This window comes from Rhea americana, unplaced genomic scaffold, assembly GCF_003343005.1.
Source record: "Rhea americana isolate MKP2758 unplaced genomic scaffold, rheAme1 scaffold_5, whole genome shotgun sequence".
Lineage (NCBI taxonomy): Eukaryota > Metazoa > Chordata > Aves > Rheiformes > Rheidae > Rhea > Rhea americana.
In genome coordinates this window covers 285,081-298,661 of record NW_028186645.1, presented here as the reverse complement: position 1 = coordinate 298,661, position 13,581 = coordinate 285,081, and the positions used below count along the sequence as shown (strand labels likewise).

The 13,581-nt window shown below is 35.5% G+C and overlaps 1 protein-coding gene across 4 annotated transcripts in view; it reads left to right on the top strand.

The window, feature by feature from the left end:
• LOC146588643 (kinesin light chain 1) overlaps positions 1-10,876 on the top strand; it is a 70,151-nt gene extending 59,275 nt beyond the window's left edge. For 3 of the 4 annotated variants that reach the window (XM_085317373.1, XM_085317368.1, XM_085317369.1), the window contains 3 exons: positions 6-136; positions 4,370-4,436; positions 5,792-10,876. In XM_085317373.1, coding sequence (XP_085173499.1) covers positions 6-136; positions 4,370-4,436; positions 5,792-5,857 — 264 coding nt within the window. In that variant the 3' untranslated portion in view covers positions 5,858-10,876. The remainder of the gene's footprint in view (positions 1-5; positions 137-4,369; positions 4,437-5,791) is intronic. The other variant, XM_085317370.1, reaches the window with a different exon arrangement.
• Positions 10,877-13,581: the final 2,705 nt, after the last annotated feature.

The window sequence follows — 13,581 nt, the reverse complement described above, 5'->3', positions numbered from 1 at the left end:
TTCAGGATGGCACTGGATCTTTAAAGCGCAGTGGTTCCTTTAGCAAACTTCGGGCTTCCATTAGACGCAGCAGTGAGAAGCTGGTTAGGAAGCTGAAGGGCGGCAGTTCACGAGACAGTGAACCAAAGAATCCAGGGTAATTATTATCTGTTCGTAGCTGTGCTAGTTTGCTCTCGTTCTTTACCCCCACTGCAGCCTAGCGCGGTACCTGGGATGGTGGTTTCTTCTCTGCCGAGCTATTTGTGTACATCACATAGAATTCTATTAAACAAGGGACTTAAAGAAAATAATTTCTTAACTGTATGATGGAAGTTCTTTTAACATCTGAGGAATTATATTTGCTTTTAAGAATTGACGCAATTGACTCCATTTTTAGCAGCATGTTTTTCTTCCTGCTGTTCTTTAAGAATAAAAAAGGTCTTGTAGTATTCATAAATGTTAATAAACAACAAAATTCTCCTTTTTACACGGGAGTAAAATGTGATAAATTACATTTACATTTACAATAAAAGTTTGAATACASTAAACCCAGTAAATAACTAACCTCCTTGATACAGCTTAATTTGTGTGCTGCTGTGAGCAAAAGAGGTTTACTGGCTTGAGCCCTTCTTATATTCTAATATGGGAAAATGCAGATTTCATAGAGCAGAGGAAAACCTTGAAAAGCTTCAGACTGGTTATGCATACTTAGTTATATTTGGGCCTCTGAAGTCAGTGGCAAAAATTCTATTTTCATAAGTCAGACTTCTCACCCTGTCCTTCTCATCATGTGATTACAGATTTGAATGTATGTCATATTCCTAATATGTGCGGGGGAAAAAAAAAACTAAAACAAAAACCATCATTTATTGGTCGCATTAGACAAGTTGAAACACTGAACTGTGGTACTCTTCCAGAATTTCACTTGATTTTTTTTTTTTTTTTTAACAGCATAACCACTGTCATTTTTGCTATTTCTTTTTTTCCTCACTATGGAAAACTGAAACTCATTTAGTTGACAAAAAGCTGTTTCACAATGAGAATTTGAACTTGTGTTTTGAAGCAATTAAATTAGAGAACTTAGATTAACTTCTGATGAAGTGAATGGATTTATACAGTAAATGATGATAATAGTAACATCTGAGGCAGTGATATGGAGGCAGATTCTTAGTGTGTTTTGTTAGCACTGCAGTGAAATTTTACCATACTGTTTTTTATGTGGTTGTAAAACATCATATACAACCACAATATGTATAAATATTTGTGATTACTCTTCAGACTTTCCAGCTCTCTTCTTCAAATACCGATTTCAACTTTAGCCTGATCTGATTTTTAAAATTAAGTTTACTCTTTTCTGCCAGATACATTGTTGAATAGACTGTATCAAATTCATGGTCAAAACTCACTTTGATATATAATTAAAACCTACCTCTGAGGTGGTAGATTGGGAATAAGCATCTGTAGCACCATATAATGATACTTACTCAAATGAAGGTATTAATGTGAAACAAATGTGAAAAAATACCAATATCATTCTTGCTTTCCCTTGCTGACAAAAAGTTATTGTGGGTTTCTTGGAGTGATTAATTGGAGGTAAATTCAGTAGTTACTTTGGTAAAAATTATTTGCAACTCATGAGCTGCTTCTCAGAAATAATTATTTTATATGTCATTGTAGTTTTCAAAGAATAGTTCATTCTTAAAACTTGCAATAAGAGGGCTGTATTGGCAGGCTTTTATGTAGATACATTTGTTAAGTGTACAAGACAATAAATATTACCATCTCTGTCTTTAAGATACAGACACTTGATTAATTCTAAACATATTTATTTAGCAGTTAATAAAAACAATATTATTGGTATTAAACATTTACTTTGCAACCCATGAAGAAGTAGTTTATAAGTTGTACATAATGATATTTTGTACATATTGATATTATTTAAAGTCATTCTGATTTAATTTTCTGAACAAACTTGCTAAATGAATTAATACTTTATCTGCTTCTGAGCTGAATAAAAAAGGGGGAGTATTCAGTTTTTATTAAGAAAACCTTTGATTTTAGTGTTTAAAAAGCTGAATACTACAGTACTGACATAGCGTACATAGAAATCATTTTTGATAACAAGTCAACTAGCAGAAGACTTACGTGCCTCCCCTCCTATCAGTATACCTCTACATTCCCTGCTTCTATCTCTGAAGACAGCTTTATTTTGAAGTGTATTTATGCCTGTTGCTTATTCTGCACTTGCAGAATTTGACAATGCGGGTATGATTTGAAATGAGACTTAGTCAAATAGAAATACATTAATATCACAGGATGCTTGACATGGAAGGTTGAAGAGAATAAAGAGGAAAACTTACCAGTGAAATTTTCTTAAAATGCAAAAGCCCTTTGACAAAGTTAGAATAGATCTCTTAAGAACTCTTCTTTGAACATCCAATACCTGAAGCTTGATATCAATTTTTTGATAAATCATCTTACTTCAAAATTTCAGTTCTGTAATCAATTAGCTTTGCTTGTATGGTAGTTAGATTTGATTTCCCACTTCTAAAAAATGTATTACAGAACAGTACAGTTAAGCTTTGTAATAAAAAAAAAATTGTTGTTGTTGTTACGCACTTGGAAAAACAATGCACATGTCCTTGCTGTTTCTGCAATCCAGTTTCTAACATGGAGGGAAGTAAAAGTGCATTTGCCAWACTAAACTTCTAAAGTATGTTTTTTGTTTGTTTGTTTGTTTTTTTTAAGGGGGTAATATCACACATGATTTAAAAAAAACTTTTGTTAGCATTTCAAAGACCTAAAAAATTTATGTAAACTTGTATTTATAGATGTGCTGTTTCCCTGGAGTTTTCTCTATAAGCCTTTATGCTTTTTCGAGAAGAGTTGTTTTTTTGTGATGTTTTGTGTTTTACAGAATAACTTACTTTTACTTCCATATATAACCTCTATTGTACACATTCCTTCAAAAAACAAGAGGTGTATACTGTGCATGATTCATTGCTTCTTTGTTGCTAACACTTATGTTAAATATTTTAAACTGTGTGCATTCTGTCTTCTGAAACATTCACATTAAATGCTAGGGAAGAAATGGAAAGCCCRTGTTACGTAGCTGTTGCCTGCGTTCAGTAATGCTTGGGTTCGTTTTTCTGCTAAGGCTTTGCTTTATGAAAACATTTAAAAGGTGTGCTCAACTTTGACTGTTAGTAGTCTTGCTTCAGTGGAAATAAAGGCAGGTTAATGTCTAATGTGACCTGTATGGATAAACCTTTCCACGTTACTGAAAGGCCCAGGAGACTTCCCAGAGCCCAGTTGCCTGTACAACTGTAGGTAACGATGCAGGATTAGGATCTCATATTGTGAATAGTTCATCAAATGTATATTCAGTGTCCTCATGTAGAAGCCTATAAATCATCAAAGAAAGATAGTGAAAATCATCAGGCAAACCTAGCACTATGTTCTGGGTAGTGTCTGATGTCCTCTGCCCCAATGTATCTGTGCATTCATATTATATTCACCGTGGTGAAAGATGCTTAGGACTAATCTTGAATTTCATTATACACACTTTGTAATATTTTAATGTTAAACATTGTTTATGTTTGAGTAAATGTTAGATAAAGTAGCCATTATTAATCCTTATTCTCAGACACTTAATAGGTATTACTGTTATTGCAGTGATAAATTTGATTTATCAATGGTTCCTGTCCAGAGCATTAAATTGATTTTTATTTTTCTCATTTGTTACTTTCAAAACAGTATTCTAGGGTTGCTGTTACCCTGCCTGAAATATAGTACAGCCAAATGCATGACCAAAGTTCATAACAGCAACCRTCTTGACCATCATGTAGCCCTTTGCTTTGAAATGCTTAAATAAAAGATTTTAAAATGCTGTTTGAAATATAGATTTTGGATTTAGGTAGATGGATGAGGCAAAAAGCACTAATGTTTGTTACAGTTTTTGCATATTAAATGCTGCCTACATGACAAATTTATTCATGTTTCACAAATTGCTCCTAATCTGTCTGAATGTTTTGGTACTTTTTGTAAGAAGTTGCGTAAACTGAAAATGTCGAAATAGCTAATTAATAAATTAATACTAAGCCAGTATGTTTGTGCTTTAAAAATTGAAATTCTGTTCTGAATTGAAATGAAATCAATTGCATGAAGAGCTAAAAATCCGAGGAGCTTGTAACTTTATATGCAGGTTAGAACCAAGTAGAAAATGTGCACATTTATATAATTTTCTTGAAGATACCCCTCAATCAGATTTGRGGCGTTGTTAAAACTCCCTTAAATACGCACTGATCGTTGTTATACTTGTGTTTTTGAGGTGTTAGTTTTCAGCTATTCTGATTGGTTTGTCCTTGCATGTTCACTGTCCTGGTTGCAGCATGAAGCGTGCCAGTTCTCTGAATGTTCTTAACATGGGTGGCAAGGCTACTGAAGATCACTTGCAAGTAAGAAGCCCTACAATATTCTTGCACAAGTAGATACCATTAGTAGGATTTGGGATAAAAAGAGCACGATAAATAGTAAAACAACAAACTCCTAGTGATTGTTAAGATCCCAGTTCAGTAAGGTGTTTTAAGCAAGTGCTTAAGTCCAGTCAGTAAACAGCAGGTGACTTATATGATGTCAAGCAGRCTCTGGCCTGGGACTCTCTAGCTATTAGAATGGATATGAAACGTCTAGAATCTTATGTTCTTGTAAACACCATAATTTAAAAACAAACAAACGAAAAAACTTTTAAAGCTCAGTTACTAAGTATTTTTGACTTGAGCAGCTTTATTGGATTTACTGGAAAGGGCCCAGTCATCTTAACTGCTGTCTATTCCCAAATTCCCTTTAAATGCAACTCCCCCCTTTTTTTTCCTGAGGCTGTTCAGGAATAGGCTCTAGAAATTTGTCTGATCTGTTATGCTTCTGCTAAAATACAAACCTTTTATTTTGCCTAACTGTACGTGGTGTGCCCAATTTGCTACTTCTCATTACCTGTTTTTTACCTAACAAGTCACTCTTTTGTATATTGTCAAGATAAGCTAGTCATGTTTTATGTTCTAAACAGTGTTGTGCATTTTACTAACACAGTAGCAGCAACTAATTTTAGGGAGAGTCAACTGCTTCAGTACTAACAGAACTGTATATGGGGATCTTCATCACTGTTTGCACTAAAGCAGTAAGAAATCCCAAACGCTGTGACTCTTATTTTACTGTTGAGTGGCATAAAGGTGTCTTAACTATATTACCTCTACTGAGTGTATTGCAGAATTTTCTATGGTATGAAATGTGTGCAAAATTTTGCTTAGAGTGAACTTAAGCTAAAAAAAAAAATCCACCAGGGCAAAGCATAATTCTTCATAGCAACAGTGCTAAGATTTCAAATTACCATGTCCTAGGTGCCATTAAAATGCATTCTCAATGTATAATTGATGTTACTTCCAAGAGAGGTATTTATTATGTGTATAGACGGATATTAAAATYAGTAATCATTTTTTGTAAACCTCGTAGTTCACTCACTGTGGACAGTCTTGTCATTTGCCACAGATGGGCAGTTACACTTGCGGTAAGATTTGTGTTAGGAGTGTAAAGGGTGTGTGTATTGAGATCTGTTGAGTATTGAGTGGGAAGTGGGGAAGTTTTTGGATAGATTTCATCAGGATATGGGAAAAATGTCCCTTTATCCACCACGAATAATCAAGGCCAGTTTTCTGTATTTCTTCAGATTTGTTTCTACCTTCTTTTAAAAATTAGTATTTTGTATATGTTTGCTTGAACTATTTGGATAACTGYGTATTTTTTTTCCTTCATACAGGAACGAAATAATTGTTTGACAGACTTGAGAGCTCTGAGTGTCAGTCATACTGATTTGGCGCATTGAGATTCTTGGACAGAAGCTAGCTAAAATTCCTTTGTGAATAAAGAAGCACTGAGACCTTCAAAGCTTTGGTTCTTCATCATTATGTATAGGAACATCTAATTTGTTGATTTTTTGTGGGGGGAGGAGAGGCAATGGACTGCTGTTTTTACTTTTCTAAACAGTGACAATTTTAAATAGAGCATTAGTGAATATTTCTTCTAAAGATAAACTATATAGATAAATATTGCTCATTGCACTGCTCCCATTCATGCTACTTACRTTGATTTGTTTAATAGATCTGAATATTACAGCAGCCAAAAACTTGTAAAAATACAAATGCATTTAAAGCATACCAAAATGCAAAGATGCTTGAAAATGCAGGTAAAATGTGTAGCAGTAAATATATACAGTGCTGGAATGAGAAAAGGATAAATTATGTGCATTACTGTAAAAATTCAGATTCAGTGTACTGTCATGGTGGGGCTTTTCTTTGTACCACTGATTATTTAATGTTAGAGATCTTATCTGGCAAAACAGCACTTGGACATTGGCTTACTTAACCACTAGACTGAGCTACTAAATTTTATATATATATAAATATATATATATTAAAAAAAAGGATGGTTGGAGTTACCTTATATTTAAACAGCATGAATAGCAATACCTGTGACTGCAAATTTGTTATTTGTTGCTATAAGTTTTAGGGCACAATAATCAATGGAAATAGGACCGTTAATGTTGATCAGGACAAATAGAAAATGCTTTGACCTTTATCTTCTGTGGTTGAAGAATACTGAAGCTTCAGACTGCAACTGTCCCGGTTCAGCTGCTGTTGCTGTTAGGGAAACATCAAGCCTCAGGTTGATTCTTTTCTTCCTTGCCCACTGGAATTCACAGTTCCACCCTCTGCGTGCAGAAGGTGCTCCAGCATTTCCTTGTGCCCAAATCCTGCCTTTCTCCGTAACAGCTGACAACAGCAGAAGCAGGTGAAGCAGGCGACTGCACGCTAAAGCCGTTACACTGTGGAGTAGCTGCTGTGCAAAGGACCACTCAGATCTGAGGCCCCCAGTGGAAGCACTAGATGTGGCAAGCAACGTGTTTGACCACAGTATGTTAAATCTACTTACAGTTAATATATATRCTGTTTGTATACAGGACTGCTGCTGGAACTAAGTATGTATGTTTTAAATATTTTATAGACACTAGTATTTCCTTTTGCTTTTCTGTAAAGCTTGTAATTTTGTTCATCTTCTGTAAAAACTCCTATTCATGTGAAGTTGGATGAGAAAGTAAAAAAACCCAAAACCTGTGCATACAAATGTATTTGTGGTTGTAGTTGTGTGGCTAGAAAATGCAAAACAAAATTGACTTTGGGAAGAGCGGGAAATTCATCCAAGGTTAGCACCAACTGAAGGAGAAACGAAAGAACATAAACAAGTTTTAGTGTTTGAATAGGCTGCGAAGAAGTCCTTAGAATTAGTACTTCTTAGAAGTATATGACTTGTTTTGCATCTGGTTTTAAACTGTGTTACAGTAACTGATGCAAAAAGTTGTATATGTAATGCACTTGACTATGTTTACTAGGAGGTACCCTATTAGCATCTCTTTTAAAGAAAGTTGCATATGGTATACCTGCTATAAAGAGTGTTTGGAAACGGTGAGGTATGATGCTGCTAATGTGTAGAAGTTTTTAGCACAGAATAGTGCAATTCATTAATGAATTTGAGCAAAAACAAATTGTTGCTCAGTTTTCTTAACAATATATACTCATATAATGTAAACTCTGGAGTTTTAATCTTTTATTAAAGAGCTTTTATATATATATATATATATATAATATATATATATATCCTTTTTTTTCTTCCAGTAAAACATATTATATGTACCCATTGGTGAATTCAGTTCTCTGCATAAAGCCTGATTTAATTAGTTTTGTACAGAGAACTATTCACAGAGTTGCCAAGCCAGGCGGGTATCTCTCCTAGTCGATGGGCAGGCCTGCGGGAGGACTCTACCACAACTGTTGCTTCGAAGTCTGACTTCCTAAACAGGAAAGCTGGTGTGGACACAGAGCTTGCGCTGGTAATAGGGAATTAGTTAAAAGAAACTGAACAACTTATTTTTGAACCTTCATCTTTCAAATTTAAAGGGAAATGTTTTTGCAGCCTCTCAAAAAACTGGAACTTTATAAATAGAGATAAAATATTTAACCATATCAGACTAGACATAAACATTACCTTTCCAAGACTATGGTATGTTGATTGTGATAGGCATTTTTCTCATTGAGGGTTTACAGTAGCTTTTGTAGTTGGTGGCATTACTAGTACTGTGCTTTTTAAAGGGCTTAAGCCCTTATGTAGTGTTKAAGTGTACTGGGAGATGAAGCTAAACTGTTGGCCTAGTGCTTATTAAACAATTCCTGTATTTAAAAGATGGAAAATTTTCAGAGAAAAAATACAAATTTCAAGACTGTTTGCTATTACATAGATGCTCAAGGGTGATGGCCAAATACTTAYCAATCTTATGGTCATGACCCAGGGTACTATTTGGAGTTTGAGAGAAACTTTGTAAAATACGAAAACAAATCTAAGGTTAAGCTTCATGATTTAATTCCTCAAACCACAAATTAATTACTGTATGGATGTGGTTTGTATATATTTAAATTTCAGGTGGGCTTCTCAGTTGGCTTTATGTAAGATTGCCTTTCTGAATTCCCTCTGCTCCAGTTGCAGCTAACAGTTTGCATGAAGTGTACAAGTGAAATGGCCAACTGACTTGAGTTCCTACATGTCTTCTGTAACAAACTTAATCACGGTTCTGATGAAACATAAAAGACCTTCAGAATCGACAGATCTTGTTAGAGAAGCTGCAGGCCTTGGTAGTAGTAGTTTATTCTTAATCTACAATGTTTTTCTTCATTCGGAATAGTAAGCATCAGCTTTATTAAAAATGTCATGAAGACTTCAGACTAAGCCAGTTCCAGTAGATTCTCTTTCAATTAGCAGTGGCTCGTTTTTCYGCGGTATACTGTCAGCAAGACAGTGTAGGAAGAATCGTGTATGAATTGTTACTGATAGAGGTAGGTGCCTGTTCCCTTTACTCTATCTGGTCATGCACTAGTKTTTAGCAATATTGGCAATATCTGGTTTTGAGTTTAGAGCTTATTAAATATACAGGTGTTATTTTTACAATAATAATTTGCTCCTCTTCTGGAGAAATAACTGAATTAATGCTGTAGCATTTGTGATCATAGAACATAGCAGTTAATGGAATGAAATAACCACTGGACATGATTTTTAGAGTTTTGGGTCTTTTCTTAAAACAAAAAAGCTCCTAAAGCCCTCCTGAATGGTAGTAATTTAAAATGGTTTCAAGCTTGAGAAGTATTTGTGGTTAAATTAAATGGTTTGATTCCAGCAATTTTAGAAAATAGTGTGATTGTGTTGTGAATGTAAAGCAAAAGGGACATGCAGTGCTTCATCTAAAGTGTGTTTACAATACTTGATAGGTTCAAGTTAATTTAGTTTTTGTTATGCAGGTCATATATTTTGTCTGAAAGCTGCTAAGAGAGTTGCATTTTTGGTATTAATTTCAGCCTGTATTGAGAGAATAAATGCTAGAAAGTTGTGAAGTTTACAGTTTTATTGTAATGACTTTACATTATCACAGATACACTTTTATAGAAGTATAGGTATAAATGTTGGCTCTTTTAAAAATTGATTAATTTGAAATAATCAAGCATAGATGCTCAAAATTCCCCTCAAACTATTTACAACAGACTCACTCTTTTGAATAGTCAAGGTCAGTAGTTTTTTTTTAAAAAAGCAGAAGCCCACAACAACAAATGAAGAASAACACTGTTGTCATCTGGTTGAGTTCAAAAGATCTCAGTGTTTGAGAAAATAAAGATTTATTCTGATAGTGAAGTGGCAAAACGTGTCTATATTCTGTTCTTTGGTTATGGCTGCTTTTAATTAAGAGGGATTTAGGGAATCGTAGCTGAAGGTAATTTAACACTCCAGCTACATCTAAAAGCTCTTCAAGCTGCTCTAGGGCTCTACAGGCATATGCAGTGAAGTCAAATAATGAAATATATGGTTTGGAATAAGTGTAATAAAATGGTTTTAGAACAAGAGCGATCCTTAGGCTCTCTATATTCATCAGATGCATTCAAGTCACAATTCAAGAATGGAAAGTTGAGTCCTCAGTTCAAATTATGTAGAAGTATTTGTTATACTGTAGTGTTTGTAGGCAGTAATATAATTAAACCATGTAGCTTTGGTTCTATGCAATTAGTAATGTTATTTTGCGTTTTCTGAGACAGGGTGAAAACAACCAACCCCAAATCCAACAATAGCAGCAACCATCTTTAGTAATGTTAATTTATCCATCTTGAAAAAAAATGATTTTTTTTTAGATAGGTGGATTTCATATTTGTTTAAAAAAAAAAATCTTAAACCTTCCACAATTGACATTAAGATGCTGCAGCTTGATCTCCATGTATATTTACTATTTGTCACAGCTATGGAAAAAACACAATTCTGAGTTTACCTGTTTGTTTTAACCCATTAACTTTGAAAATAAATTTCTGCAAATGTTACTTGTAACCAAATAGTAGTAATTCACAGTGATTCGATCAAGGAACTTGTAATGAGATTAATCTGTTTCATTACATCTGTTTTGTTAATACTTCAGGGGTGTAAATTCTTTGCAGAAAAATAATTTGGTTTTACTACTTACTTTTCAAAAGCAATGTTTCCAGAACTGTATATCATGTTTCTGCTGAAAAAGTCCTTTTTTGACTTCACAGAGTTGTAGATTAATCTAAAGTTGTCTAAAAGTTTCTAAAGTGTCACTTAGCATTCATTTTTGATGCGTAGAAAATAAAGTATTTAAATGGTTTTACAGGATAAAGATAGGTATACTTACACCTTCTAGAATGTAAATCTTTCATGTAAAAATTACTTACTTGGGTTTTTCTTGTATAAAAGCAAATCTCAATTGTGAAATCCAAAGATGAATAAAGCTGTATAAATGGAAGGTTCTTAAATAGAGTGTGTTTATTACTTAAAACTACGACTGCCAAAGCAGTGCTTTTAAAACGAAGAGCAAGTGTAACTGTTGATGGATGATTTTGTGCAGAGCAGATGCTTCTCAAAATAACTTGGGGCATCTACTCTTCACGGGTTTATAAGCTCTGGAAGTAAGTGCAGTTCAGGAAAAGGATAGATGCTTTAAATATTTTTAGTAAAACTGCAGATGAAAATTTAGCTAGTGGACTGACTGCAATATAAATATGGGGATCTGTTAGGTGCTAGAGATTCAGATTGTGTGTGACACTAAGCTGGGAAGYGTACTACAAAGTGTTCCAACACAGATTCGGCTGCAGAGTCAAGTAAGGACCAAAATGGGCAATGGCAAAGACTTGCTCAAGAAAGGTATTATTTAAAGTAGTTAGTTAGTAAAACTCCCCTTTCTCTCCCTCYCCTTTCCTCCCATTAAGTAAACTGGGACTTAAGTTACAGAATTAACTGTGGTTCTTTAATGCTTCCATCTTATTCCGGAGAGCAGTGAGGTTTCAGCCTGAGCTACCACAGTATTACAAAACAGACAAGACCTATCCTGACTGAGTGGTTCACAGTGAGGCAGTCCCCAGGGGTCCTCGCCTGCCTGGGCTTTAATGACGCTCTGTAACTGGAATCAGCAAACGCCTCCTCAGGAGTTCTCACAAATCAACTCCAACTGCAGACAGCTTTTATTTTTTTTAAAAAGAATTATTTTTATAGTAGGATGTGCAAAATACTGTTTAAAGTCCCCGTCCCAGATAAATAGGCCAAGAATAGAAAACAGTAATAGGAGTGTTAGCAATGGTACATTTGTTCATTAAAATGTTTCAAGGAGGGGTGGAACGTACAGAGGTACCCTGAGCTCTAAGCTACAGCAGTTTCACTTTCTCCTTAGACTGAGTACACTTGTAATTTTCGTGGTTGGATTTTTATTAAAAACACAAGACAGCATGGTCATTTTTGAATATACAGAGCTGAATAAAGCATTAAAAAAGGGTTTTAAAGTCAATTTCAGTTTATGCTATTGCACAACAGAAGGGGGTCTCAGAAGTCCTGCTTGGAGTGTCCTTCCTTCAGTGCCAAGGCCTGCCTGTGTATATTCTGCTGAAGGACTTCCCTGAGGCAGTCATGCTCTCCATCTCGTCTTACCTCTCACTTTCTTGCATCGTACTTTCTGTTCTCTGAGAGGTCTGCTGCTGGAGGCTCCCAGCAGACTTGTAACAGCTGCACAAAACTTCCTTTATGCTGCCCAGCTGTGTGCTGTGACAAGACACAGATGCATCCTTGAAGACTATTACAGGGGGTCAGGGGAAAGGAAGATTTCCTACCAGAAATGTAGTAGGATTGTGATGTACTTGAAGAATGTAAAAGGAATGATCCTGGACTTGCATTTTACTGCGTGATGGTACTGAGGGAAGATGCTCACGCTTTAACAACAATGGACTGGAGCCTCACAAAACTAAAAGAGCTTTATGACTACAGAACTGGCCCCTTGTACTTATCCTAGAAGGATTTTTTTTTTTTTTATTATTATAGACCATGGAGAACTGAATGTTCTCATTAGCAGAAAGGCTTAACTGAAAATGTAATTTCAAAGGAAAACAAAAGACCAGAATGAGACAGATGCCGCCTTTGGGCATCCTGCCTGAAAGCTTAACAAGTACCTGATACAAGTGAGCCATCCAAGTCGCACAGGCAGAATGAGGTCTAATGTCTTTAGAAAACATGCCTAAGTAACTTTTTATCTAGCTCGCTTTCACAATGAATGTAATGCAAGTGATGATGGCTGGAAAGGGAAACTAGCAGAGGACAGAAAAAGATGTGATGAACAGTAACAAAAAGCTGTAAAGGAAACAATGTAAAGATAACAAAAACCCCTGGAAAGAGCTATAGCTCTGTGAATGGATGAAAACACCCAACAGTGCCATTCAGAAAACACAGCAAGATTTAGCTCGGGCCTAGCTGTAAGGACATACAGTGCTCATTGCTTATGCATAGGCACACACAGCAGAGAGGGCAACAGTATAGTCTACTGCACTTTGAAAAACAGAGCAGCAAGGGAAGGAAGGAAAGCTGTTTTAGATCTGATAAGCCTGCATGGAGATTCACAGGAAGGTGTTGGACAGCTAATACCTTGATTTGTAGAGCTAGATAGATAGAGCACTAATCTACAGTAGAAAGCTCACCAGCGAGTTGCTTGTGTTTTTGAACAAGGTTTTGCAGAGAGAAGGCAGAGGGACAGTAAGGCAAGGAGAACACCACCCTGCACTGAACAGCAATGGCAAAAATTGTTTAGAAAATAGACACTACAGAAGTAAGATGAGTAGACCCAGAAAACAGTCAGGAACACTAAATACACCTTACAGAACAGAGCCACCTGTATAGCCAAGAACATGAATGGAGCTCACGCTCTGACACCATCTGGTTACCACTCAGTGAGTTTCAGACAAAGGCAAACAGAACAAGGGGGTTGGGGTGTGCCGTTGGCTTGTTTAAACAGAAGAGACTAAACAGGCTTTTGCTGTGAGAAAAGCAAGCTGGAAAGCAGGAAAAGTGGAAAAAGAGCAGGCTGGAATGAATAATGTTAGTGGAATCTGGATCTGTGACTGACTAATCCTGTCCTTTTAGGTCTGTTTTGCCTCTCATAGCTACCACTGCTTGTGTGACCCTATAATTTTT